Here is a 27,038-nt window from a genome sequence, read left to right on the forward strand (position 1 = left end):
TACGGTATATTTTAGTTATAGTATAATTATTTTTATAGTTATATTTTAATATCACATCATATCAGTTTATATATATCAATCTATATATATGTAGTACTTATTTTAATATCACTTTATCAGTTTTGGTGTTGATCAGCTTGATTAGTTTGGTTTTTTCTTTGTCTCTGAAACAATCAATAAATTTAATGTTTAATATATGTAATATTGTTGTTAAATATAAAAATATAATAAAGATAAAAAAGAAAGACGTTTCTATAAAATATATATATAATTACATCTTTCAAATCTTTTAATATTTGTTTGAATATTATTTTGAATAAAAAAACAATGAATAATGAATGTAATAAATGTTATAAAGGATTATTAGAGACAAATTACATTTAAAAAAGCACCTTAATTAATAATTAATTCTTATAATAAATATTAATATTTATAAAAATAAATTATAATAAAATTTACTCACGCAATTTTGCGAACGCGTGCAGGAGCTTGAATAATCCAATTACTCACGAGTTTTATAAGTATTTCTTCGGTTGTATCGGTATCGTGTAATCGAACAACAGCTACAAATATATATAGTATATCAATTTATAATACTGTACATATAATACTATAAAAAACATTATCATCATAGCAATTGTTAATTTCAGAAAACAACTATAACGAACGTATACTTAATGAAGTCTTACCTGTAATTAAATCAACGATTTTAAAATTGCGAAATGCATTTTTTTCTCGAGCTCCTTGTCAACTGTATGACATTAATATGTCATCCTTTATTAATGCTTTCAAAATGTTTTTGATTATATCTTTTAGATTTGTTCCGCCTTTTCTCAAAAAACCTCTCTAAAATAATTTGAATTATGAAAATTATTAAAATAAAAAACAAAATTTGTAAATATGTAAATATGAAAAATATACACAACACTATAGTATATGTATATATATATATATATATATATATATATATATATCGAACTATTTATAATCATATACATAATTATTTAATAATTATAAATAATATAAATTATAAATATTCAGTATTGTTAATAGTTATATTTATTAAAAGTAAAAATAAACATTTACCATTTTCACGAAAAACTCTTCATTTTTTAAATTTTCTTCAAAAAGTTGCAGCTCATTAATCGATGAAATAGCGTTAAATGTAAAAGCTTCTTCATTTATATTATTTTCTTGATTTCTAATTTTCTTTTCTTGGTTTGATCTGTTATTTTATTCTCCATTCTATTGAGTCTTCTATCAATGTATGCTACTTCAATCAGGAGGCGATTAACTTTTTTTAAAATTTCTTTCAACACTAAAAATTAAAATATCATAATTTATATTTTAAAATATTGTATATATATATATATATATATATATATATATTTGAGTCATTACCAGAAATGTAATCTTTTTTACCTTTTTGAGTTTGATCTTCATTATTTTTATTTGTTAACTCTTTGTCAATGGAATGAACATCATCTTTATCATTAAAATCTTGATTTTTATTTTCTATCTCTTTTTTGTTATGTGTAGTGATCATTTCCGTTTCTTGTTGATCAATAATTCTCTGTTTTTTCTTTTCAATTTAAATCATTTTGATTTTTTCGACTGCAATGCTTGGATTTTCAAAAGTTGCTAAAACCTGTGCAGACTTTTGCGAATGAAACAATTTTTGTGATCCAGAAAATTCCTTCGGGTCTGGTAAAGGAGACAATGAATCCACTTCTGTACCAGAAGATTCATTATCAGATGACGTAAAATTTTTTGCAGTAGCTCTATCATGACGTGTTTGTTTCATATTTTCTTTATCTTCAGTATTTATGTCCGAAATATTTTCGGCCATCCTTAACTTGTCTTGGCCTCGTTCGAAAGTATCTGAATGTAACAATGACAATTATATATTTACATTTATAAATACAAAACATAGACAATTAAGAGTAGTGTAAATTATATGTCGATAGTTCAATGTTAAAAGAAAATATTTAAGTTTTCAAATAGAATTAATTCTTACTTTTACACAATATAAATTCAATGAATAATTGATCCAATAAAATCAAAAAAAGTAATTTTTAATTTTATTTGTTACATATATCATTAATATAGACCCACACAGAACAAAAACCTCTAATGGATGTCCACTAGACATCCATCAAGGAAATTCAAAACCTCTATTAGACGTCCACGAAACCTCCTATAGACGTCTACTAGACATCCACAGTTCCGCAATTCATATATCCATTCGACATCCATTAGACGTATTCATGGATATTGTATGGACGTAATATGGAGTATACCATGGAGCAATTTGGACGTAATATGGAGCAATCATAGATATTTCATGGAGCTTTGATAGATAATAAATAGACGTTAATTGGAAGACATATAGATGTAGATTTTTGATTTTGTTTTGGTTTACTTCGCTGTAAATTAATGTAGACAATTTTTTTATTAACAGAAAATATTTTTATTGATGAAATAAATATGTTTATGAATACAAGTAAAACTAATATACAATATATTAATATAAAATTAATATAAGTATTTTTTATGGAATAAAATTAATATAAGTATTTATAATGTACATATAAATTTTTCTGCGACTTATCTAACTCCAAGAACGACAAAAAGAAAGATAAACGCATTTACAAATTTATGAAGACTTTTCTCGCTCCATTTTCGTTCTCAATACAAAAACTTCTCAAATTATACATATATATATATATTTTTTTTTCCGAGTAACGCGAGGACATATATCTTATAATTAGACAAATTAGGTCGATAAAATAATATATAGATACAAATATTTGTATAGTAATGCTAATTAAACATGAACGCTTATTCTCTTATGAAAAATTTTCGTATGCGAAGATGACGCTGAACGAAAATTGTGTGTGTGTGTTGTGTGTGTGTGTGTTAGCGTGTGTGTGTGTGTGTGTGTGTGCTGTGCGTGTGTGTGTGTGTGTGCTGTGCGTGTGCGTGCGTGTGTGCTGTGTGTCTGTGTCTGTGTGTCTGTGTGTGTGTGTGTGTGTGTGTGTGTGATTGGTATATACTTTTAAATTTAAAAATATATACCAATCTGAAGAATCGCGTAGCGTCTTTCGCATAGGAAAATTTTTTGATTTTAACAATTGAGGTCCTGGAACAATTCTAACAGGGAGAGGCTTCGTCCGCGCATATCACTGGCTTCATCGGTCTTCATCGGTCCAGTCTCTGCGATCTCGCTACATTGCTGAAATATAAAAGTATGTGTGATATACACGTATAATATAAAACATCAGATGGGTGATAAAAAAAAGTGCAAACGCAATATTAAAAGTAGATAAAAATTATTGCAGGAAAAGGGCACTGGAATTATATTTTTTTTTTCGTCACACAATTTCCAATATAGACGAAGAGAGAATATAATTACATTGCCCCTCTTCTTGCTAATGTTGACGCGTTGACTTGTATGAAAGCGCGCAATTTATGACTACGTTTATACGATCCGATTTACGCCGCAATTATAACATCGATATTATTATTAATACAAACGTTTAAGGGTGACGTGTAAACGTAGGGTGCTTTCCATTTAGTGACACAAGTCGACACAAGTATCATTCTATCTTTGTTGTTCACTGTTGTTGAAAAAAGACAGAATGATGCTTGTGTCGACTTGTGTTGCTAAATAGAAAGCACTCGTAGTCATCTCACTCGTAAAAGCGAAGCGTTCGCGCCAGTGATGTCAGAAAGAATTAAGCTTCGAGCAACACGCATCTCCCCCCCCCCCCCGCCCTTATGGTTGCGTGTTGCTCAAAGCTCGCTTTTAAAGGCTTTGTTTACACCGAGCACTTAATACGCGTACCAAATCCTATACGTTCTATAGGTCAGATAAGTCCTATAAGTCAGATAAGAGTCGGTAGTCGCGATCGACAGTTGAGTCGGTCTTTGTAGTCTTGCGACAGGAGCTTAACAGTGGTATGTGACGTATGTACAATATGTGACGTAATTTACGGTCTTGTGGAAGGATCAAATGTAGTGTTAATATACAGTGAGCGTCAAAGATGAGTATACATCTAAAATACATATAAACATTAAGTAACAGTATAATGTGTAACATTAATATTATAATTTTTCATATATAAGGCATGCTACATTGCAATTACGTTGCAGTTATCTTGTTAAGTGAGAAATTATAATATTAATAGGAGCTTTCCGGCAAGACACAGTGTAACACAATGTTCACTAGTATAAGTGAGACACACTGATACGTTCTCTCTGACACTAATGGACACTGGTGTCGCCTGTGTTACCTGCTGGAAAGTTCCCAAAAATGTTACGTTACCGTTAAGCCTGAGACACAATGCGAGGCAATAGCGATAGGAATAACATAGCACAAATTTCAATCTATAAGAAACCACATTCCATTGGTACGTGGTTTCTTATAGGTTGAAATTTGTGCTGTGCTATTTCTATCGCTATTGCCTCGCATTGTGTCTCAGGCTTTACTTTATCTTTACTGGAATTCTAAAGTACAATATTAGAGAACTGTGTTTTCATTGACATTATTAATAACTTTTCATTTCTCTATTCACTGCAGTCCTCCAAGAAATTAGACAAAGCATTACCTTCGCGTCTATTCATCCGCTTCTCCTCATTTTCATGCCTCGCCTTGGAATGTCGGAACCACTCCATAACTCGTCGTTGTATTTTTCTCTGGTCGGAATCCGGGATATTGTGAAGTATGGATCCTGTAAACATTTTCTTTGTTTTAACTTTTTTATTTTATATTTATTGAGATAGAGAGTGCATAAATTATATTTGAATAAGTTTGCTTTTTTAGTTTTATAATGCAAAAAGATTAAAAGTACACAAAATTTTATTCACATAAATTGATTCATCGAAAACTTTTTAAATTTGATTAAAATAATAAACAATTACGAATATCTACGTGGTGTCGAATGGAAAATTGCTGAAAATAAACAGCTGTCATTTTCAAATGCACATAGAGAGGAAGCAGTAAAAGTAAAATATTTTCTAAGAGAGGCATTTTTATTTATACATAGAGTAAAGACAAATATCGGAAATATACTTATTATTTAATAAACGATTTATAAAAGATGGTTCAAGATAATAAAGGAAATTGATCAGAGCTGTGAGAATTAAAAGCAATGAATGGCATCTCAAAAGAGACGTAAAGTTACGTAAAATTATTTATAGTTTCCGCAAGAGATATGATTTTGTTTCAATGATGTTTTAATGATGCACTTTAAATATGTCATTAAAAAAAAACTTTATTATAAATGATAAGAATGTCTTTACTCTATGTGAAAATAAAACTGCTGAATGTCCTCTATTTAAAGATATTTTAATTTTTTCTGCTCCCTACGTGTATTTAAAAATAACAGCTATATATATAGGTATACATATAGGCCCGTATTCAGAACTGCACGTTTCAGAACGGTCAATTTTTAACGCACATAAGAAACAAAAAAATTAAAAAATTTTTTTACAGAGGACATTTTGCATTTATTTACATTTAAACAAAGATAATTGTGGAAATAATTTTATTACTACGAACAAACGTTTATTTCAAAATGCTAATTAAATATATATATATAACAGTTAATTTCAGTAATTTATCAAGGGCGCATTGTACTATATTGTCCGTATTCGGAATGCGCTTTTAAAAATGTTAGCGCGCTTTTTTGTCATTCTATCCTTATTTCACGTTTAATGAACAATAAAGATAGAATGACAAAAAAGCACGCTAACATCTTTAAAAGCGTTCTGAATACGGACCATGCATATAGTACAATGCGTCATGATAAATTACTGAAACTGTTATAATTAAATTAGTATTTTAAAATAAACGTTTGTTTGTAGTGATAAAATTATTTCCAATCTTTATTTAAATGTAAATATAAATGCAAAATGTCATCTGTTAAAAGATTTTTTTATTTTTTTGTTCCTTATGTGCGTTAAAAACTGACCGTTAATTATAGTCAACAAATTTCCGTGACACCCTGTAAAATAACACAGAGAGAAAGAGCGAGAGAGAGAGAGGGAGAGAGAGAGAGAGAGAGTTTGCATTCGCGCGCGCGCGCGCGCGTGTGTGTGTGTGTGTGTGTGTGCAGTTCTTTTATCTGTCATTATGTGTATATATATGAAAGCATTACTTAATCACATATTTTTACGTTTAATTAATATTTAAACTTACTGAAAATAACTTTCATCACTTCCAGTTTCTGCAGTGGTTCCTTTCCGCGTCGGCCTTCCCAGTTATATCTCTCCGCCAATTTATTGGAGAATACTTTATACAATGTTCTCTTTACGGCATCATCGACACTTGTCCCTCCGATGGATTTGATATATCCGCGCTATAAAATAAAAAGGTAAAATAATATATTATTATCAGATTAAATAATTCCTTAAAATTCTTTTAAATTCTCAATCTTTCCAATCATTTTTTTATAACAATTTTAAATTATTAATAATCTGAACGATAAAATGTATGCAATAAAAGCTTGTAAAACTTCATGGTAATTGTGAGTTACAGTATTTGTTCAATTATCAAAATATAATTTCGCGTCTGATTATTTTATTGGTAAAATATTTATATCTTATATATATAAATTTATATGCGTTTACTTACTATTTCAGTGTTATGTTGGGAATTTGACGCTTTCAAGATCTCCTCAACTTCCGCTAACTGAACTACGGTTTGCAAGGGAAACCGGTTTTCAGCGCCCTCAAAGGAAATTTGTGTTCTCTCACATTCTGTGTCTTTATTAATTTTGTCTACTATGATGTCTACTAAGGTCAGTATTTGCCTCACATCATATTTTACTGATGCTACTTCCCTCGTTAATTTTTTTAAATGATCAACTACAAATATTTTTAGTATTTATTTTCTTGAAGGCAACATGTAATACGACTGATTTATAAAATCAACATGATATGTAATTGTAATGTATCAATAGCATATAAATTTATATAATAAATGTGTTAACGTTTATAATAATAATATAAAAAAAATACAAAAACATATAATAAAAAAACGTTATAAAATGTGCATAGTATATAAAATATACGAATAGCTTATAAAACATAAATTAGTCGCATTACACGCTGCTTTCAAACGATAAACCAGAAATATACAAGAATAAATGTAAACTGTTGAAAATATTTAAATTACACGCGCGCGCGCGCGCGTGTGTGTGTGTGTGTGTGCGCGCGCGCGCGCGCGGGTGTGTGAACGTGTGCGTGAGCGTGTGCGGGCGTGCGTGCGTGCGTGCGTACGTGTGTGTGGGTGTGTGTGAGAGAGAAAACGATTAAAATACACAATACTGCGGACATTGATATGTATAAAATCATATAAAAGAATGATTATTAAAAACATTATAAAAAGGACCAGTAAAGAGATTATTAAAAAATATTATTAAATTATGCGCATTTTATATTTATATATATATATATATATATATATATATATATAAATGCGCATAATTTAACGATAATATTTTTTAATAATCCTTTTAATAATACTTTAAGTACTTTGTTTAATATAACCTTTTCAATAATCCTTTTTTATAATAATTGAGTGCATAATTGTGTATTTTAACCGTATTTACACACACACACACACACACACACACACACACATGCATTACATTTAAGCTGCGTTCGGAAACATCACACGAGTGCACACCGGCCGCCAAAACTCTATTCTATGCGTTAGACCTGTTCTACAATAGAGTCGTAAGCTGTAAGACGTAAGAAATTGACCAATCACAGTCGATTTTTCTTCTATTTTAATTCGTTTTTGATTGGTCAATTTTTTATGTCTTACAGCTTACGACTCTATTGTAGAACAGGCCTAACGCATAGTATAAATTTTCAGCGGCCGGTGTGCATCCGCGTGATGTTCCCGAACGCAGCTTTACTTACCAATTGGACCTTCTGCGTGTGAAAATTGATTATTAAAATTTTCCTTTTCCTTTTCAATTTCTCTGTACGTATACTTATTCTTAGTAGCTCGGCCAATTTTTTCCGCATCATTGTCATTATGTCTCGAGCCGATCGATGGCGTCAATGGTGGATCGATGGTGTCATACCGATTATGTGTCGAATTAATTCGATTTTTCCCTTTTATTATAGGGCTGTTATGCGAATATTCATTGTCTGACCGACCATGGGCATGTATCAAGCCATCTCGAGTTTTCTCTCTTGGAGCAATAATAGTACGCGGCATATGTTCCTCAGCATCTGTTTCACATGAAGCACCAAAATCATCTCCATTCCTATCTTCATTAATAGGCGAAGCTGTAGAGAACAAAATTGTATGTATTATTTTAAATATTGTATATAAAAGTTAAATATATATATACATATATATATATATATATATATATGTAACTTTAATAATATTAATTATAAAATAAATGATAATCCTTAAGAGTCGCCAGTAATAAATAATGAAAATCTCTCCTCCAATTTTAAAGTCGACCAGACTGGCAATAATTTATTTTAAATAATTAGTTTAAATTACAACGTTTCGGCTGTCATTGCAGCCCTTTTCAAGTAATCTATAAACAATTATATACATATAAATATAATCTTAATGCGCTTAATCATACAAATAATTATAAATTTACAAAAATATATATGTTTACATACCAGATTAATACAATAAATCATATTTACAGCAAACCCCCGACAAAATTCACCATTGTTTTGATGAACAATGTATAACTGACAGAAGTAAGCCCGAAATAAATAGATGTTGACTGTTAGTAGAAAACTTAGTCATTACGCGTTGAGGAAATATAAAACCAAAGTACTGTGTCTTTCGCAATTTTTAAACCGTCAATACAAAGTCAAATAAATAGATAAATAAATAAATAAATAAATAAATAAATATGTAACATATGACAATATAATATATTAAATAGCTTCAAGAACGCGATCATAAATCCCACTGAAATTCTCCGTATCTTTTTGTAAATTAATGCTTTTTCTTTGGTTTTTTATATAGAACATTTCTGCTATTTCTCTTTTTCTCGTTTGTTTTTCTTGATGCAGAATCACAGGAAAATCCCAACGGAACTCATGATCGTTACAAGTCCGATGCAAACTAACAACTGAGTGTGATGTCGTGTCTTTTTTAATGTTATTTTTATGTTCCTTAATACGTGTTTCTAAATGTCGCTTTGTTTGTCCAATATATGTAGAGTCGCAATTCGCGCATTCGATCTTATAGACGACATCGGTTCTTTTTAAGTTATCAATACTATCTTTTCCTCTTTTTATCAAAGTGTCTAATTTTTTTGGAACGGTATATACTACACCGATTCCATTTTTGTTTATGCAACGAGTAATATTTTCGCTCAAATCTCTAATATACGGCAACACTATAACATTTCGTGTATCAAATTTATCTCGATTAGACGCACCAAAATTACCGCCAAATTTAATCGCCCTAAGTCTCCTGTTAACAATTTTGTTTATGACTGTTAACGGGTAACAATTGTTACGAAGAATTCGTTTGACTAAGATGATGTTTTTCTCGTGAAACATAGGGTCAGCGAGTAAAATAGCCCTGTCCACGGGGGGGTCCACAATTTTTTTCAATTATTCCGAAATGTAAAGTGGAGGATATGCTTACGATTTTTAATAGTTTTCACACTCGACTAAAGTTTACGTTTGAATTGGAGAACAATTGTTCCTAAAGTTTTTTAGACACAAGCGTTATGCGAGTTAATGGCAAATTGACGACTGACTGGTTCCGTAAGCCTACGTTTTCAGGCCGTTATATAAATTTTCTTTCGAACCATCCGATGCGTTATAAAATTAGTGTGATCACAAGTCTCGTGGACAGGGCTATTTTACTCGCATTGTTTGTTGTAATTAATAATACAATAGTAACTAACAATCGTTGCTATGTACCAGCGTTGTTAGGGACTCGCAGACGCCGCGGACCGTCGCCGTGCTCGTCTCCTCTTCCGTTCCCGTCTGCGATCCGTGCAAGACGCGCCGTCGATTAGCCGTGAGCATTTTACAGGAGATATTAGCATTGAACAAGGAGAGCTATCAAAGAAATAAGGCAAGTATAATCTGAAATACATATTAAGTAGTTTTTATTTAAATAAAGTGCGTATGTACGTAGTTAAACGGTAATAATAATACATGCAATAAAAAGCGCGCCAAAATGTCCGTCGCGCATATGACCAAAGATACCGCCAAAAAATTAATTCAGAAAGAGAGTAATGAATCATATACACTCGTCTGTAATAAACGTAGAGTTCCCAATTGGCACGTAATTATAAATTCTTTCGTTGCGGATAATGAGATGAATATAGAATATAGAGCCAATTTGCATGTATGAATGTTGTTTAGGACGTCGTCGCCGGCGATAAAGTCCGTCGCTGTTCGCTGTTCCGCTCCTCTGATGAACTGTAGACAACGAGAGCTGGCAAAAAATAAGGCAAGTATAATCTGTAGTATTGAATAGTTTTTATTTGAGTGTGCATATTTACGTATATATAGTTAAACGTTATCCGGCGAGAAATAATTAATCGAATCGGCATCATGTATTGTAATATATATATTTATCCAGTCAAATATCACCCATTGAATTGACATATAATCGACGTCGAAATTATCGAAATTACATGTACTTTGATGTAATTGTGATGATTTCGACGTCGATTATATGTCAATTCGATGGATGATTTCTGACTGGGTAAATATTACAATACATGCAATTAATAATTCAGCTGTGATTATATTACTCGGACAATATATACTATTAGACAAGGAGTGTTATAAAAAAAATTAAACAAGTAATCTGTAATCTTTAATAATTTTTATTTGACAGTTACACATACATACACAGTAAATATTATTTATATATATTGTAAATGTTAAATTTGATTAAATATTACTATACATGCAATTAATCGCTCCGAAACGCAAATGTCTGACGCTGTAAACTCGAAAAGAGAATGATAAATTTGACTTACACACTTTTCTGTATAATAAAAAACGTATAGAGTCCTCAATTCGCATATAATTGTAAAGAATTCCGTGTCGAATATAATGATGAATATACTAATTCGCATGAATGTTATTAGGATTATCGACCTTAAAGCTCGTCGCCGTGCGCTTTTCCTCCTGACTTCCTATGGGCTGTAGATGCGTATAAGACGCATTAATTCAACGGAGATTCAAGGAGAGTAATCAAAAAAATTTAGCAAGTATAATTTGTAATCTGTAATAATTTTACTTGACAGTCACGCAAACGCACGCACGCACGCACGCACGCACACGCACGCACACGCACACACACACACACACACACACACACACACACACACACGTACGCACGCACGTACGCACGCACGCACGCACGCACGCACGCACGCACACACACACACACACGCACACCCACACAGTAAATATTATTTACATATTTTAAAAATACGTTACATTTATCACGTATACGTTACAAATATTACATAATAAATCCAATCAACCATGTCGAAACGCAAATGTCTGTCGCGTATTTCAGCGAGGTATCGCCGTAAGTTAATTCGAGAAGAGAGTGACGCATTATTTTCACTTGTCTTTAATGAAGAACGTAGAGCCAATTTGCACGAAATTAAAAATAATTTTACTTCGGATAATTCGGATAATAATGAATGTAGATCCAATTCGCACATAATTTTAAATAATTCCGCTTCGAGTAATGATAATGATGACTCTGGGAATGTTAATTTGAATAATACTCTTTTCGAAACACAAGAGGCAAATTTAACACATTCTAGTGAAACGAGAATTTCCGAATCTGATGTTTCTTTAAACAATGTATTGCCACACTTTATCAGAGAGGATAATAATTCAGAAAACGAAAACAATGATTTTGAAACATTTTTAGTACAATGGGCTATTACGCATCGTATTTCTCATGTAGCTTTATCACATTTATTGTCTGGTTTAAAAAAAGTGCATCCAATTTTTTCTAATTTGCCAAAATGTGCAAAGACATTATTACGTACACCACGATCTTCTAACGTTATTAATGAGATATTTCCTGGTCAATATTGTCATTTGGGTATGGAATATAGTATTTTGCAATTTTTATCTAAAAGTAATAATTCATCTTCTATTAAAATTCAAATCGGTATTGATGGTTTACCAATATCTCGATCCAATTCAAATCAATTATGGCCCATTTTAGGTCGTATTATGCCTCACGGGAAAGTATTTCTTATTGGTTGTTATTTCGGCAAAACCAAACCAGCGGATGCAAATCAATTCTTAGAACAATTTGTAAAAAATGTTACAGTTTTAATTAATGAAGGCATAACTTATAACGAAACAACATTCCCAGTGTCGATACATTCTATCATTTGTGATGCTCCGGCTAAATCTTTTATTACGCTTACTAAAGGACATACTGGTTATTTTAGCTGTTCGAAATGTACAATTAAAGGTGATTTTATCGCTAATAGAATTTGTTTTCCCGATTTTGATTGGCAAAAAAGAACAGACGCTAACTTTCGTAATCAAACCCAAGAAGAATACCATCTCGGTCGTCCTATTCTATTGAATATTCCAAATTTTGACATTGTGTCTCAAATTCCATTAGATTATATGCATTTGATATGTATCGGCGTTGTTAAGAAGCTAATAAAATTATGGATATGCGGTCCTCTTAATGCTAGATATTTATCCTCGCAACGAATACAAAATATTTCCAAATTTCTTCTCGATATCAGGCATTTTATTCCGAAAGAATTTGCGAGAAGACCGCGAGAAATTGAAGATTTTGCACAGTGGAAAGCAACCGAATTGAGACAATTTTTGTTATATACCGGTCCCGTTGTATTGCAAAAAGAATTAAAGCCTGATGTATTTTCCAACTTTCTCACTTTGCATGTTGCTGTTCGTATTTTATGTCAAAATAATAGTACGGCTGAATATATTGAATACGCGAGCAAATTATTGAGATATTTCGTTGAATGTTTTATTAAAATTTACGGGCCCGAATTTGTGTCTCATAATATTCACGGGCTTCTACACATTACTGATTGCGTAAAACAATTTGGGCCGTTAGATACTTTCAGTGCCTTTCCGTTTGAAAATTTTATGAAAGAATTAAAATCTATTTTAAGAAAATCTGAAAAACCATTGGAGCAAATTAGCAATCGCTATGCGGAAATGAGTTTTTGTAAAGTAAATTCTGACAATGTTAATATTTCAAAAATAAATGTAAAGAATCCACACGAGAGAGGACCGCTAATATCAGGTTGTTTTAATCCACAATTTTCGAAGATTGAATTTCCTCATTTTATTATTTCAGTCAAATCTCCTGATAATTGTTGTCTCATAGATAAAGATATCGTTTGTTTGGAAAATATCGCAACATCGAATGAAGGCAATTATATTGCAGTAGGTCGTAAATTTAAGGTTGTCGAAGAACTTTATAATAATCCATGTAGTTCTGTTCATTTGGATATATTTAAAGTGAGAAAATTATCTGACATTCAAGTCTGGCCTTTACATAAAATTAGATCTAAATTTATAAAATTGCCATATAAAAATGAAAGATATTTCGCAGTAATACCGCTTATAAGCACCGCACATTTATAATATTTACATATTGCGCTCCGCTTTGTAATATCTTTTATAAATAAAAAATTAAAATAAATTGACAAAATTTAAATAAACTGACAAAATTGTGGTTGAGACAACAATTACATATACATAACAAATGCATCAAGAGACACGGTAGTGTCTCGCGACCAGTTAAGGGCGTAGCGGAGACACCGTGTATCTTAACGCGAGTCGGACATTTGAGTCTTTATAATATTTCGAATCCTCAATAATGGCTGAAGCAATCGAGTTTATACTAGACTTAATCGATAGATTGAGTTCGAATTATATAATAAAAGTGTCTTTATTTCTGCTCTACGTGATTTGTAAGCAGAGATATATAAATGCAAAGTCGAAATATGAAAAATTTCTATTAAGAAACGTCCCCGTCATCATTATCATCATTATCATCATTATCATCATCGACCACGCATACATAGTAGTATCGTGCTACACGTATTCACACGTATACAACACATGCGCACACATATATCACACGTACACAACACATGCAAGATGCATGTAGTGGTAATTTTGTCCATCTCGCACGTTTTACAACAGATGGCGATAGTGGCGCTCCGCCATATCGGCAGCGTGCGGGGTTATGTTGGCTAACTCTCTCTCTCTCTCTCTCTCTCTCTCTCTCTCTCTCTCTCTCTCTCTCTCTCTCTCTCTCTCTCTCTCTCTCTCTCTCTCTTCTCTCTCTCTCTCTCTCTCTCTCTCTCTCTTTCTCACACACACACGCACACACACACACACTCTCTCATTCTCACTCACTCACTCACTGTTCGTCTTGTGTACTTATTTAGTACATTCATGATTAAACATCTATATATGCATTAATGTGAAATTTACTTACAATTAGTTTACTTGAAATATTCAATCTCTAAAGTGTTTATCTTATAAGATAGACAAAAAAATCTGAGTAAATAATAAGAAAAAAAAACAAGGATTATTATTGTCATAATTTTTTATCAATTAAGTACTCTCAACTATCCAATAATTAAATAAATACGTACAAATGTGCGCGCGTGTACACACATACACATATTGATATTAAAGAGATTGAAGGAGAGGAAGGAGAAGATAAAAATTTAAATATTCACATATATTTTCAAATATTATATATGAATTTATAGTTTACATATCTAATTAATAATGAATTTCTAATTATATTAAACATATCAAAATAAAGACATACATGTATTTATCAAATGAATAAAATTATTGAATACAGACTTAAAAAATTTATTAAACATAAACTTAAATAATTAATTAATTAAACATATTCCAAATTTAGAAAAAATAAACTTTATTTATATATGCAACAGCTTTTTAAACTAAATTTTTAAATTCTATTTTATATTAGACAATTATCTCAATCAACATCTACGTCCACATTAGCTGCACTGCAGACTACCTCTACAGCCACATTATCTGCTCCGCGGATATAGCGTTATGCCAATACGATACATTACATGTACTTACTTACTTGCCTTTACTGTACCAACTCTTGTTCTTTCCACGTAATCATGTTTTTACAGTTATCGTTTGCTGTATATCTTCCAGCAAACTTTATTTCGTGTGAAGTGTATTTAATTAATTAAATCTCTGCAAAAGATTGAGAAGATGAAGGGATAATTCAAACTATGAAGACATGGTTACATGGAAAAGACAAGAGTTGATACAATAATAAAGACATACATGTATTTGTATCCTGCTGGCATAAGGTTATAGAAGTTGATTGAGATTGAAAAATAATAATGAAAATAATAAAAAAAATAAAGACACATGTATTTGTATCGTGCTGGCATAAAGTTATAAAAGTTGATTGAGATTGAAAAATAATAATAAAAATAATTAAAAAAAGGAAATATTCAATCATCATTTAAAAGCATATTTGAAATCTGTAGAATAAACAGTTTTTGCAAAAAATGTGGAGCATTAGAGCTCTAGTAAGTCTAAAAATAAATGTAAACATCAATTAATAATAACTGATGTTATATATATATTATATATATAAACCAATTTGTTGCAATATTCACTATAAAAGGTTGTAAGGGTAAGATGGCTAAAAGTGAATAATTTAAAAGATAGTTAACATAATTTTACATAAACTGAAATATTTCATAGAATAAAATATTTGTAATATTTCGAAGTTTATGTAAGATTATGTAAAAATTATACCTTTACAACTTTTTATAGTAAATATTGCGAGGAATCGATTTATATGAGAAAAATTAAGGTAATTCTATTTTGAAAATATAAGTGACCTTTAAATAACCTTGAAAATCGCCGTTTAGGAAAAAGTCTGTGTCAACTTTTTCTTTTTCGAAATCCTGCAACTTTTATCTAAATTTAATAGAAAATGTATCAAAAATGCTCGACATTAGTACACACACACACACACATACACACACACACACACACACACACACACACATATGGGTAAATTTATATAAATAGGGTGCTTTAGGAGGAATGATCAGGATTCTAGGATATGATTGTACACATCATTTTAAGCAAAGAAGTTTAGATAAACATGTTTAATAATTGTTCTATTCCGGTCATAAAAATATACAAAAATGAATGATATAATCTCTAAAAACTCACCTTTAAAAAAAGGTAAAAAAAGGCGACCAGTTAAGGGCACGCCATTAACAAAAATTATCCATTGCAAACCCATGTAGAATCCTATCCTATTGTACCCATGTAGAATCCTATGAAAAATTAATCATTGCAAACCCATGTAGAATCCTAGGCAAAATTAACCATTGCAAACCCATGTAGAATCGTACCCATTGCAAACCTATGTAGAATCCTATGAAAAATTAACCATTGCAAACTCATGTAGAATCCTATGAAAAATTAACCATTGCAAACCCATGTAGAATTGTATTAAAAATTATCCATTGCAAACTTATGTAGAATCCTACATTGCAAACCCATGTACAATAAAATTGTATGAAAAATTATCGATTATAAACCCATGTACAATCGTAACAAAAGTAATGAAATAAAAAAAATTGCGCCAAGTGAAAGTAGAAACTTGTACCAGTGGAAAATTAAAGTTGCAGACATATATAGAGTCGTATAATGAATCAGTAAAAATTTAAATTTGCAAATGTAGAATCGTACCATAAAAAAACTTATCTTTTAAAAAAAAAGATAAACAAGATGCCAAGTCCATGCGCCATGTAAAAAAGAAATAAAAAAATTTTAGTTAAAAAAACTGGGAGCGCTGCTAAATAATATTCTAACAATATTAAAATTAAATTGTTACTTTTAAACTCATTACAGTTAAAATATGTTTTGTGTTTAAATTAATTAATGTTACTTTAAGGTGCATTGTAATTTTGAAACTTAGCAGCGCGCCCAGTTTTTTTAACTAAAATTTTTTTATTTCTTTTTCACATGGCGCATGGACTTGGCATCTTGTTTATCTTTTTTTTTAAAAGATAAGTTTTTTTATGGTACGATTCTACATTTGCAAATTTAAATTTTTACTGATTCATTATACGACTCTATATATGTCTGCAACTTTAATTTTCCACTGGTACAAGTTTCTACTTTCACTTGGCGCAATTTTTTTTTATTTCATTACTTTTGTTACGATTGTACATGGGTTTATAATCGATAATTTTTCATACAATTCTATTGTACATGGGTTTGCAATGTAGGATTCTACATAAGTTTGCAATGGATAATTTTTAATACAATTCTACATGGGTTTGCAATGGTTAATTTTTCATAGGATTCTACATGAGTTTGCAATGGTTAATTTTTCATAGGATTCTACATAGGTTTGCAGTGGGTACGATTCTACATGGGTTTGCAATGGTTAATTTTGCCTAGGATTCTACATGAGTTTGCAATGATTAATTTTTCATAGGATTCTACATGGGTTTGCAATAGGATAGGATTCTACATGGGTTTGCAATGGATAATTTTTGTTAATGGCGTGCCCTTAACTGGTCGCCTTTTTTTACCTTTTTTTAAAGGTGAGTTTTTATATACATAACAATACACATATACACAAAACACATCTATATAAATTGATTTCTTTTTTATTACAATATTACACGCAGAAGCTCTTTTTTAGAATCGCATTGGAAGATGTCGAATCAAGGCTTTGTCGTCGCAGAATTCCCGGATGGTATTCAAGTAATACCAAAAATTTGGTTGCAAAATAAAGATAAATGCAAATATCCCTCGCATTTTAAGACGGATATAAAAATCCGAAAAGCGGTAGAGAAACAGGAGATACCAAAGTTTGATTGGCCCGCATTAGAAGTTATAAGAATTTTTGGCGAATATTGTAAGTACTATATTTAAGTATAGGGTTTTACTGACTTTTATAAATATTTTACTTATTTATAATATTTAATGTTTATAATATTTTCAGCGTCCTTACAGAAGGCTTATGCGAAGGCAGAGAAAGCTTTATACACGTCAGATATGGACACGGAAAAGGAAGCAAAATATTACCGAAAACATAGAGCGAGAAAAATTTACTCTTCGTCGGAAAGCGAAGAAGAGTCTGGTGTAAATTTGCCACCTGCTCCATGTCCTCCTGCAAAACGTAACGTTATAAGCATTTTCATTGCGCGCGCCCGCGTGTGTGTGTGTATATACATACACACACACGCATTCAATGTATATATATTTTCTTCATTAAATATATATATGTATATATATGTGTAAAACTCTCTTATATCTCTTATATTTAACATATTGTATTATATATTTTATACATATATTTACACATATATATTATACATATATTTTATTTTATACACACACATACACACGCACGCACGCACGCACGCAATATTCGTACAACGTCACCTTCGCATATGAAAATTTTTTATATGAGAATAAGCGTTCATGTTTGTCAGTATAATTACAATTAGCATTACTATACACATAATTGTATCTATAATATATATATATTGTTTTACCGACCTAATTTGTCTAATTATAAGACGTCCTCGCGTTACTCGGGTAAAATATATTAATATATGTATAATCTGGAAAGATTTTTTTCGTAGAAACCGAAAATGGAGCGAGAAAATTTTTTGTATGCGAAAATGATGCTGCGCGATCCCTCTGATTGGTATATATTTTTAACTGTGTAAAAGTATATACCAATCTCACATACAAACATACACGCACGCACGCACACGCACACACACACACACACACACAACACACAACACACAATTTTCGTTCAGCGTCATCTTCGTATACGAAAATTTTTCATAAGAGAATAAGCGTTCATGTTTGTCATCATTACAATTAGCATTACTATACAAATATTTGTATCTATATATTATTTTATCGACCTAATTTGTCTAATTATAAGATAATGTCCTCGCGTTACTCATCGGAAAAAAAATATATATATGTATAATCTGGGAACATTGTTTTTGTATTGAGACCGAAAATCAAGCGAGAAAAGTCTTCCTTTTGTAAATTCGGTATGTTATCTTTCTTTGTAATTCAAGGAGTTATGTAATAAAGGTCGCAAAAAAATTTATATGTATATTGAAAATACACTTGTAGTAATTTTATATTAACATATTGTATTATATAATTATACTTTTATTTATAAACGTTATCAATAAAAATATATATTCTATTATAAAAAAATTGTCTACGTTAATTTTCATTAATTATTAGGAGATATTTATTTATCGAATTAATTTCTAAATTGTTGAATGTTTTTTAATCATTATTTATTTATTTGCGTACTTGTAACAGTAATTTTATTAAAAACTAGCTAATGTATTTTTTGCAAGATTTAAAGTCATTTCAAATTCAATACTTTCTATTTTTAATTAAAAAATTAAAAATTTTTTATATTTAATAATAAATTTTATAAATATTACAGTTTAATCTAAAAAGTTTTGATTCATACAATTTGTTAATCTTGCTATTACTATTGTATTATTATGTAAGTATATTATTAAAAACTGTTTTAATAAATGTTACGTATATATAAGTTGAAAATTGAATAATATATATATAATTACAAATTTTTCAATATTTTTTAAAACATTCTCAGAAATAAGAATTTTAAATAAAACTTAATTTTTATTTTATTCAATGCAAGGATGTATAAATCTATCATATATCCATAATAGATGTCTAATGTACATCCATGATGAATTTGTAGACGATATCTATTGTGGAGATAGTATGGATATCTATTAGAAATCCATCTGTTGTCCACCGTGGAGGTAGAGGTCGCATGGAGGTATGGAGGTTATATGGACGTCCATTGGATGTTTTGTTCCGTGTGGGGACTCTTGTTTACATTATTTTAATTTTATTTATTGTATTAATATTGCCAAGAAAAAAATAAATTTTTTAACAAAAAAAAAAGAAAAAAGGAGTTTTAATAAATAATTATAAATATACCTGCTGAAGCAAAAATGCATAGAACATCATACATTGCCCAGCCAGCTTTTACATTTCTTAAATCCAGTATTTCTTTATTTCTTATTGCCTTATTCAGCCTCTTTTTCGCATCGTAATTTGGATAGAAGCAAACCTGTTGCTTTTTAACAGATTCTTGCAACCAGTTATTAGGGACTAGTGCTAGCCCGTCGTAGAATTGAACTATATAAAAGTTTTCTGGAAACTATACCAACAAAATATATGTATAATAATGAATTAATTTATTGACAATAAATAATATTACAGTCATGTGCATTTCTATACATTACCTGTAAGGAAGATTCTTTTCCTGTTTTTTGGAAAGAAAATTGCTCGTCTCTCGATTCAGCCATACTTAATAAGTGTATTACAAATATATTGGAAACCACACGGTGTAAAATGTTCAAAACAGAGAACACATAACCTGCAAAAGTTAATCACAATTTATTATATACAATTAGTTTTATTAAAAATAGTGACATGCAATATCACGTATACATAAAGTTTAGTTAATTTTAATTCAATTTTGAAATTATTTAGATATATTGTTCATATTTTTAATATACCTTTTTAAAATATTGAATATTGATGAGACAAATGTACAGACACGAATGCGAATGAATATGAACAAATATCGTTGAATAGTCACAAATGCAAATCTTCTTTGATTACCTTATTTTCTTTTATATATCACCTTCTTTTATTTTACTGCTATTTGATGATGAGTAATGCAGACAAACATAACGAGCATAAACATAAATTGCACATTAGTCGGATGAAATAATTATATAATCGTAAGTCGATAATCAATTAACGAAATATCGATTAATTAAAACCAGAATATTGTCAATCATGGATGCGTTCCTATTTTGCTGTCAGTACTGAAAATCTATAGTTTATGTTACGTACACTATAGATTTTCAGTACCGACAGTGAATATCGGAACGCAGACCATGTTACAATGGAAAAAAAAAAATAAAAAATAATTTTTTTTTTACTATGAACAATGCAGTGTATATGGTAGAATCATTAATTATGTATAACATATGTGTGTGTGTGTGTGTGTATGTGTGTGTATGTGTGTGTGCGTGTGCGGGTGTGTGTATAAATTTATAATGACAGTTTTTTGCGAACATATTATTAAATATTAAAGCTTTTAATTCTTGCTGTTTATTTTTGTAATTATCGCGTATAATAATATTTATTTTTTTTAATTTAGTTATTTTATATTGTGTTTGTGTGTGTGCAGGTATTGTTATAGATTATGTTATATATGTTTAAAAATTATTTTATTGTCCGCAAACGTGCCAAATAGGAATAACATAGAATTTTGAATTAAATTTAATTTTCCACATCTTTCCCTGTATTTCATGCAAAGGACAATATATCACATTACTATTTATTTCTTCAACAACATTAATGTTCAGATTCTCTGATAAAAATGGTCGTGAATATAAAATATCTATTTTTTTCAATTGATGACAAACAATATATATTGTATTATTGGTACATTTTACGATGTTCTTAACTGTCATTAAGTTTCCACTTTTTGTCATGATACAATTATTTGCTTCATTATTGCAGTCGATTTCATAATTTTCTAATATTAGTTTTTTGTATTGCGATTCAACAATATCTCAAATTTTATTTGCCAATATACCATTAACATGTCTTGCTTTTAATTCTAATTTATAAGGTGAGTTTAATAATTTATTATTATTTATGCTCTTATATTGATTTAGCCTTCTTTTTGTGTATCGTCGTATAACTTGCTGCAGTGGTTTTTCTGCTTTACGCAGAAAACTTTTTAAAATTTGTAAAAAATTTTCAAATCTAAACGAACTAAAGGAATCAAGTGGTCCAAATTGTCGAACTTCATTAGAGAGATGCAATAAATTATGTACATTATGAGACATATATTCCTTGCCATAAATTTTTTGAAATGAATTTACAAAATGTTGCAACAGTTTTTCTGCATAATCTATATTATTTTTATTTTTTATTAGCATTGGACTGATAAGTATAGATATAGCTATATGCAAAGTCAAAAAGTTTGTATATACATTTCTATTTAAAACTGTTTTTAAAACAATAGGCCCAGTGTAAAGCAAAAATTGCCTAAATTCTGTGGCTTTCCAGTATGCTATTTTATTTAAACTTCGAGGTCGTCTTGAAAATTCTTTAGGCACAGCATTTCTTAAATTAATAAGTGCTTGCGAAATATTATCTTTTGCTTGCACACCAATGCGAACAGCTAGTGGTCCATTTATCCACAACAATATCATTTTTTTTACAATACCCAAACAAATCAAGTGCATATAGTCAAGAGCAATATTCGACACTAATCCTAAATGAGGCACAAAGAGCAAAATTGTGATTTCTCCTTGATGATAATCAGAGTCTATTTGACGTATAAATCCTTCATCAGTTCTGAGTGCAGCTAATCTTTTTTCATAAGGAAAGCACATTTTGGAGTTAACATGATCTCCATAAATGGTACATTTAGTACAGCTCGAATAGCCATTATGTCCTTTAATATTTAAAATAAAAGATTTTGCTGGAGCATCGCAAATAATGGCCTTAACATTAACTTTAATATTACAGTTTAATAGATCTGAATGATATCCTCTCTGTACTAATGGTATTAATTCTTCCACAAATGGTTGTAAGTATTCATTGGAATTGTTTGGTTTTTTTTTACCATAAAACACCCCGACTATATGCACTTGGTTTGAAATCTCATCTGAAAGTAATATTGGCCAGAAACTACTTGGCGATGATCTGGATATTGGCAAACCATCTATATTAATTAATAACTTAATTTCAGATACTTTCAAAGACATACTTTTATAATGCTGCAGGAATACTTCCAAAGTATTCGATAAAACAAAGTGGTAATACGATCCTCCTGCTAATGCAACTAGTTCAGTAGTTTTCTTGGGTGTTTTTAGAAGCGCTCTTGCATCCTTTGGTAAAATTTTAAATTGTGAATGCGGAGCATGCCTCAAAATCTTCATAAGAGCATTAATTGCATTATGTCTAATTTTAAATTCAAAAGACTAATTTCGAAGATTGCACAACAATTCATTATCCATACTTTTATCATCAATGTTGATATTATCACTTGCGCCGTCACTTGAATTGTCAGAATCTAATGATAAAGGTTGCATTTTTTCTCGTTTTTTAGCATCAATAAAATCTTCGTCTGTGACTACTTCTGTGTTATCCGAATATTCTTTATTATTATTGTCACTAAAGTTTGGCAATTGATCATTACTAGGAGAAGATATCGTTGAAACTGATAATTGATCATTTTCAATTCGACATTTTTTTATGCATTCGCCCAATGGTCCAAAATCAGTCACATCACTACTTGACGATTCTAGCAAGAAATAATTCATTTCCGTTTCTTTTTGTGCTAATCGTCTTTTATGCCGCGAAGAAATATCACGGTTACTTAATTTTTTATCCATTATATAAAAAATTATTTATTATGTAACCTAGAAAAATAACAATTATAATCAAATACGCATTAATATTGCACGAGGTACAACCATATGGAAATTCTAATCATTACAATAAAATATAAAAACTTACCTTTGACTTACTAAATTCTTTTTCACATATATAATCAACACTTATAATATTTTAACATCTGATCACCGCGATTACGATTACAGAAACGTGTCCGACTTTCCGTTTATCAAAGGTTTTCATAGGTTAAATCTTATCCAATATGTATCAACTACGTGTTTGATACATAAATAGTTACGTATATGCGCAATATACCTGCTATGTATTACATATGTATTTTCACTTAGATACATCAAACATATTGCATTAATTGCATATTTAACACGTTATATTTCATATATAATAAAATGTAATGTAAATGCAATATTATTACGTATTTATTATGTAATTGTAATGAAAGATGCCGTATGGGCATGATATATACCAATTACAGAAACATATTGAGGATATTTAGCTAATGAGCATAAAATAGAGTATATTTGACTGCTTGAACTTTTACTAAGAGGCAAACCGTCAATGTTAATTAATAAATTAATTCTTTCTGGTTTGTTATCTGAGAAATTAATAAGTTTCTCAACTGCATTTTTAATCCCAATATGTGAATAAATTTCTGGTGCTACAGATTTGGAAAATATGTGTCGAGGAGTACAAAGTAATGTCCTAGGATCTTGAGGTAAATTAATATTTGGTGTTGATTGTAATAATTTTAACAGACTTTTTAAAGCATTATGTGGAATTTTATAAGATACTGCCTATAATCGCAGTCTGTTACTAAAACTATCTTGAGCATTATCTTCTACAATAGTGTGTTCCAAATACATTGGATTATTACAATCAATAACATCATTAGAATTATCACAAGATTGGCTACTCGAATCATACAAATTAAAATCATCAAAACAGTCCACATTCGTAGAAGAATGTAATTCATCGTTATCATCAATATATTCTGACAATAAGTCTTCTACATTTTCTGCGATTACATTAAGTACCTTTTTATTATTGCTATTCGATGTTAATAATAAATCGTTATCATCAAAGGAGCAATCTTGTGATAACTCTAAGCATGCAGTTGTTCCTCTTTTTATTTTTCTGTAAAGTAGCCTTAGAATAACGACGTTTCATTTTTAATTTCAGTAAGCAAATTATTTTATTATTAAATTAAGTTTATATTGTTATAGTCCGAATGACTATAACTATATTATATTAAATATAGTTTTAATAATAAATTAGTAAGTCGGCTATTATACAATCATTTGAGAAACGTTCTCACGCTCTCGCGAAGCGCTTATCGCGAAAAGACGCAAACGCGATGAAATATAAGCGTTACACTGAAAACCGCGGATCGCAAGCGAAGAATCAACCTGCTTCGCTTGCACCTAGATAAAAGCGTGTGAATAAAAATTAGCCAATGAAAGAGCTTCTCTACATCTTCCCCCGAAAGATGTAGAAAAGGGAGACCACCGCGAACGGAGAGCGAGGCGATGAAGTCAGTCGCTAACGAAAATCCAAAAAGTCAAGTCGCTAATTAGAACCTAATTAAGAGTCGAAGACAAGCCGCAGAATATAAACTATCACCTGTAATCTAACTATCGAGTGCGAGCATACTTAACTAACCACCCAGGTGGGATTAGACATAATTAAACCAACTCGAGAAATAAATGAAATAAAAGATTTATTTAGGTAAACAAGTGAATTAGTTAAAGTGGAGACGCCCGCCGATCCTAGGATCCTCATCCTTCAGTCGACTGAGACCTCAAAATTTTCCGTGCCTTCCCGGAGGCACAACAATATTTTACTAATATTTTGCTCTAGTAGTATTTTTTTAATTTTTTTATGTTCTCAGCTAGACCAAAAATAAAAATTAAAATTAAAAAATGCTTGTAATTAAAAAAGAAATTTATAATAATTCTTACCATAAAAACATCTTACATTCTTTGGTTTTCCTTATAACTGCGATAATAAAGTTTCCTTGTATTAGTGCTACAATAAAAAGGACTATTTTATGTCCGACTTTATAAAAATATAACCTTATATTTACTGAAATGTTTGATTCTAACAATAATGTAAAAATTATAAAAATATTCTTAAACCTTATTTAATTTTATATAATAAAATTAATAAAAGTGAAAAGACACTTACCTCTGATTAAAATGTGATTAAAAGTTCAGTATAAGCAGCAATACGAAGCAACACAAAAATGCATATGGACATGTAGCACGGCAAAGAAGACCGGTATCAAGTTGAGTATATCATCATAAAGATGATAAATGCGCATGTGCACTTAACAATGTGCAATAAATAAACTCGAAAAATATTCTTAGAACGTTCTTCTTTGTTGAAATAATCCAATTCTGATTATAATATTGTATGTATATTTATATAATATTCAATTAAAATATTCCGAAATTAAGAATATTTGCATTTTTTAAGAATATTTATAAAACATTATGTGCTATCTGGGAATATTCTATGTATATTTATATCCTAAAAAAATCATAAAAATGAAAAGGTCAGGCCATGTTCAAAAGAAGGTACTCAAAAATTTAAACGATCTAATAATAAATTATCACGAAAAGTAACTGATATGTTATTCAAGGTGCCAGTTCAAAGTGAACATACGTAAAGTGTATATTATCTAAATTTAGTAATAATATATTACCATGAAAAGTAACTGTGATATTTTATTCAAGGTGCAAGTTCACATTGAATATACATACATATAAGTAAAACTGATTACAATTTGATTCTAGAAAATAAGTGCGATATGTTATTCTTAGTGCACAAAATATAATAGTCGTTTATAGAGATTTGATTTGAAATTCATACTAGCCCGTACAATGAAAAATAATTGCTCGTAATTCCAGAGTACCAATTTGTTAATGACTCAGAAAAATAACATGGCATAACATGCAATACGAGTTATGTTTATGATTTTGATCACTTATTACCGTATCGTACACGTTGGCGAAACATTTTCATCTAGAATTTCACACGTTACGTATTTTTGAATAAACGTAGCAACTTCTTCATCCGGCGATTTTCCTAATACTGGAGCATCTTTTATCCAAATCATACAATGCATGTGCTGGATACTTCTACGTTGATATTCCAGTCGCCAGAAGTAATGAATAACCTTTCCTATTGGATTATCGGACGAACAAATAGAATCAATCATGGCTTTGAATTTTATGCACATGAATCTAGAAGTACTTACAGGATCGTATGCGATTAGTTCGCTGATGCCTAACTTCTCTTTATCGGGATTCATATCTCGTAAATATTCACCCAAATCGGACCATTTCCATTCACTAGGACTCAAAGTCAAAAACCACGTCGCTGGACCGTAATGCAAAGTCATGCATTTTACATTATTGGACGGTTGTCGCCAAAATTGATCCGTATTTCTCAATTTTGCGAAA

At 30.2% G+C, this 27,038-nt stretch overlaps 1 protein-coding gene and 1 pseudogene across 1 annotated transcript; both read right to left on the minus strand.

Moving 5' to 3' along the window:
• Positions 1-459: 459 nt before the first annotated feature.
• LOC114939158 (uncharacterized) lies at positions 460-20,483 on the minus strand (annotated as a pseudogene).
• Positions 2,505-9,561, minus strand: LOC114934527 (uncharacterized). The gene is made up of 6 exons (XM_085488847.1): positions 9,438-9,561; positions 7,933-8,307; positions 6,638-6,870; positions 6,203-6,362; positions 4,611-4,733; positions 2,505-3,235 (listed from the first exon to the last, which is right to left on the minus strand). Exons 1-6 carry the CDS (start codon positions 9,559-9,561, stop codon positions 3,228-3,230), a joined length of 1,023 nt encoding a protein of 340 aa, XP_085344973.1. The 3' UTR covers positions 2,505-3,227.
• Positions 20,484-27,038: the final 6,555 nt, after the last annotated feature.

Source organism: Nylanderia fulva, unplaced genomic scaffold, assembly GCF_048542155.1.
Source record: "Nylanderia fulva isolate GAGA-0341 unplaced genomic scaffold, ASM4854215v1 Scaffold725, whole genome shotgun sequence".
NCBI lineage: Eukaryota > Metazoa > Arthropoda > Insecta > Hymenoptera > Formicidae > Nylanderia > Nylanderia fulva.

Bases quoted from the DNA above. Each gene is read 5' to 3' on its own strand.
- LOC114934527 (XM_085488847.1), bottom strand. From the start codon at position 9,561: ATGTTTCACGAGAAAAACATCATCTTAGTCAAACGAATTCTTCGTAAC. The intron at 6,871-7,932 runs GTAAGTAAAGCT...AAATATTTGTAG, and splicing joins ACACGCAGAAGGTCCAATTG to TTGATCATTTAAAAAAATTA. The intron at 6,363-6,637 runs GTAAGTAAACGC...TTTATTTTATAG, and splicing joins CCCAACATAACACTGAAATA to CGCGGATATATCAAATCCAT.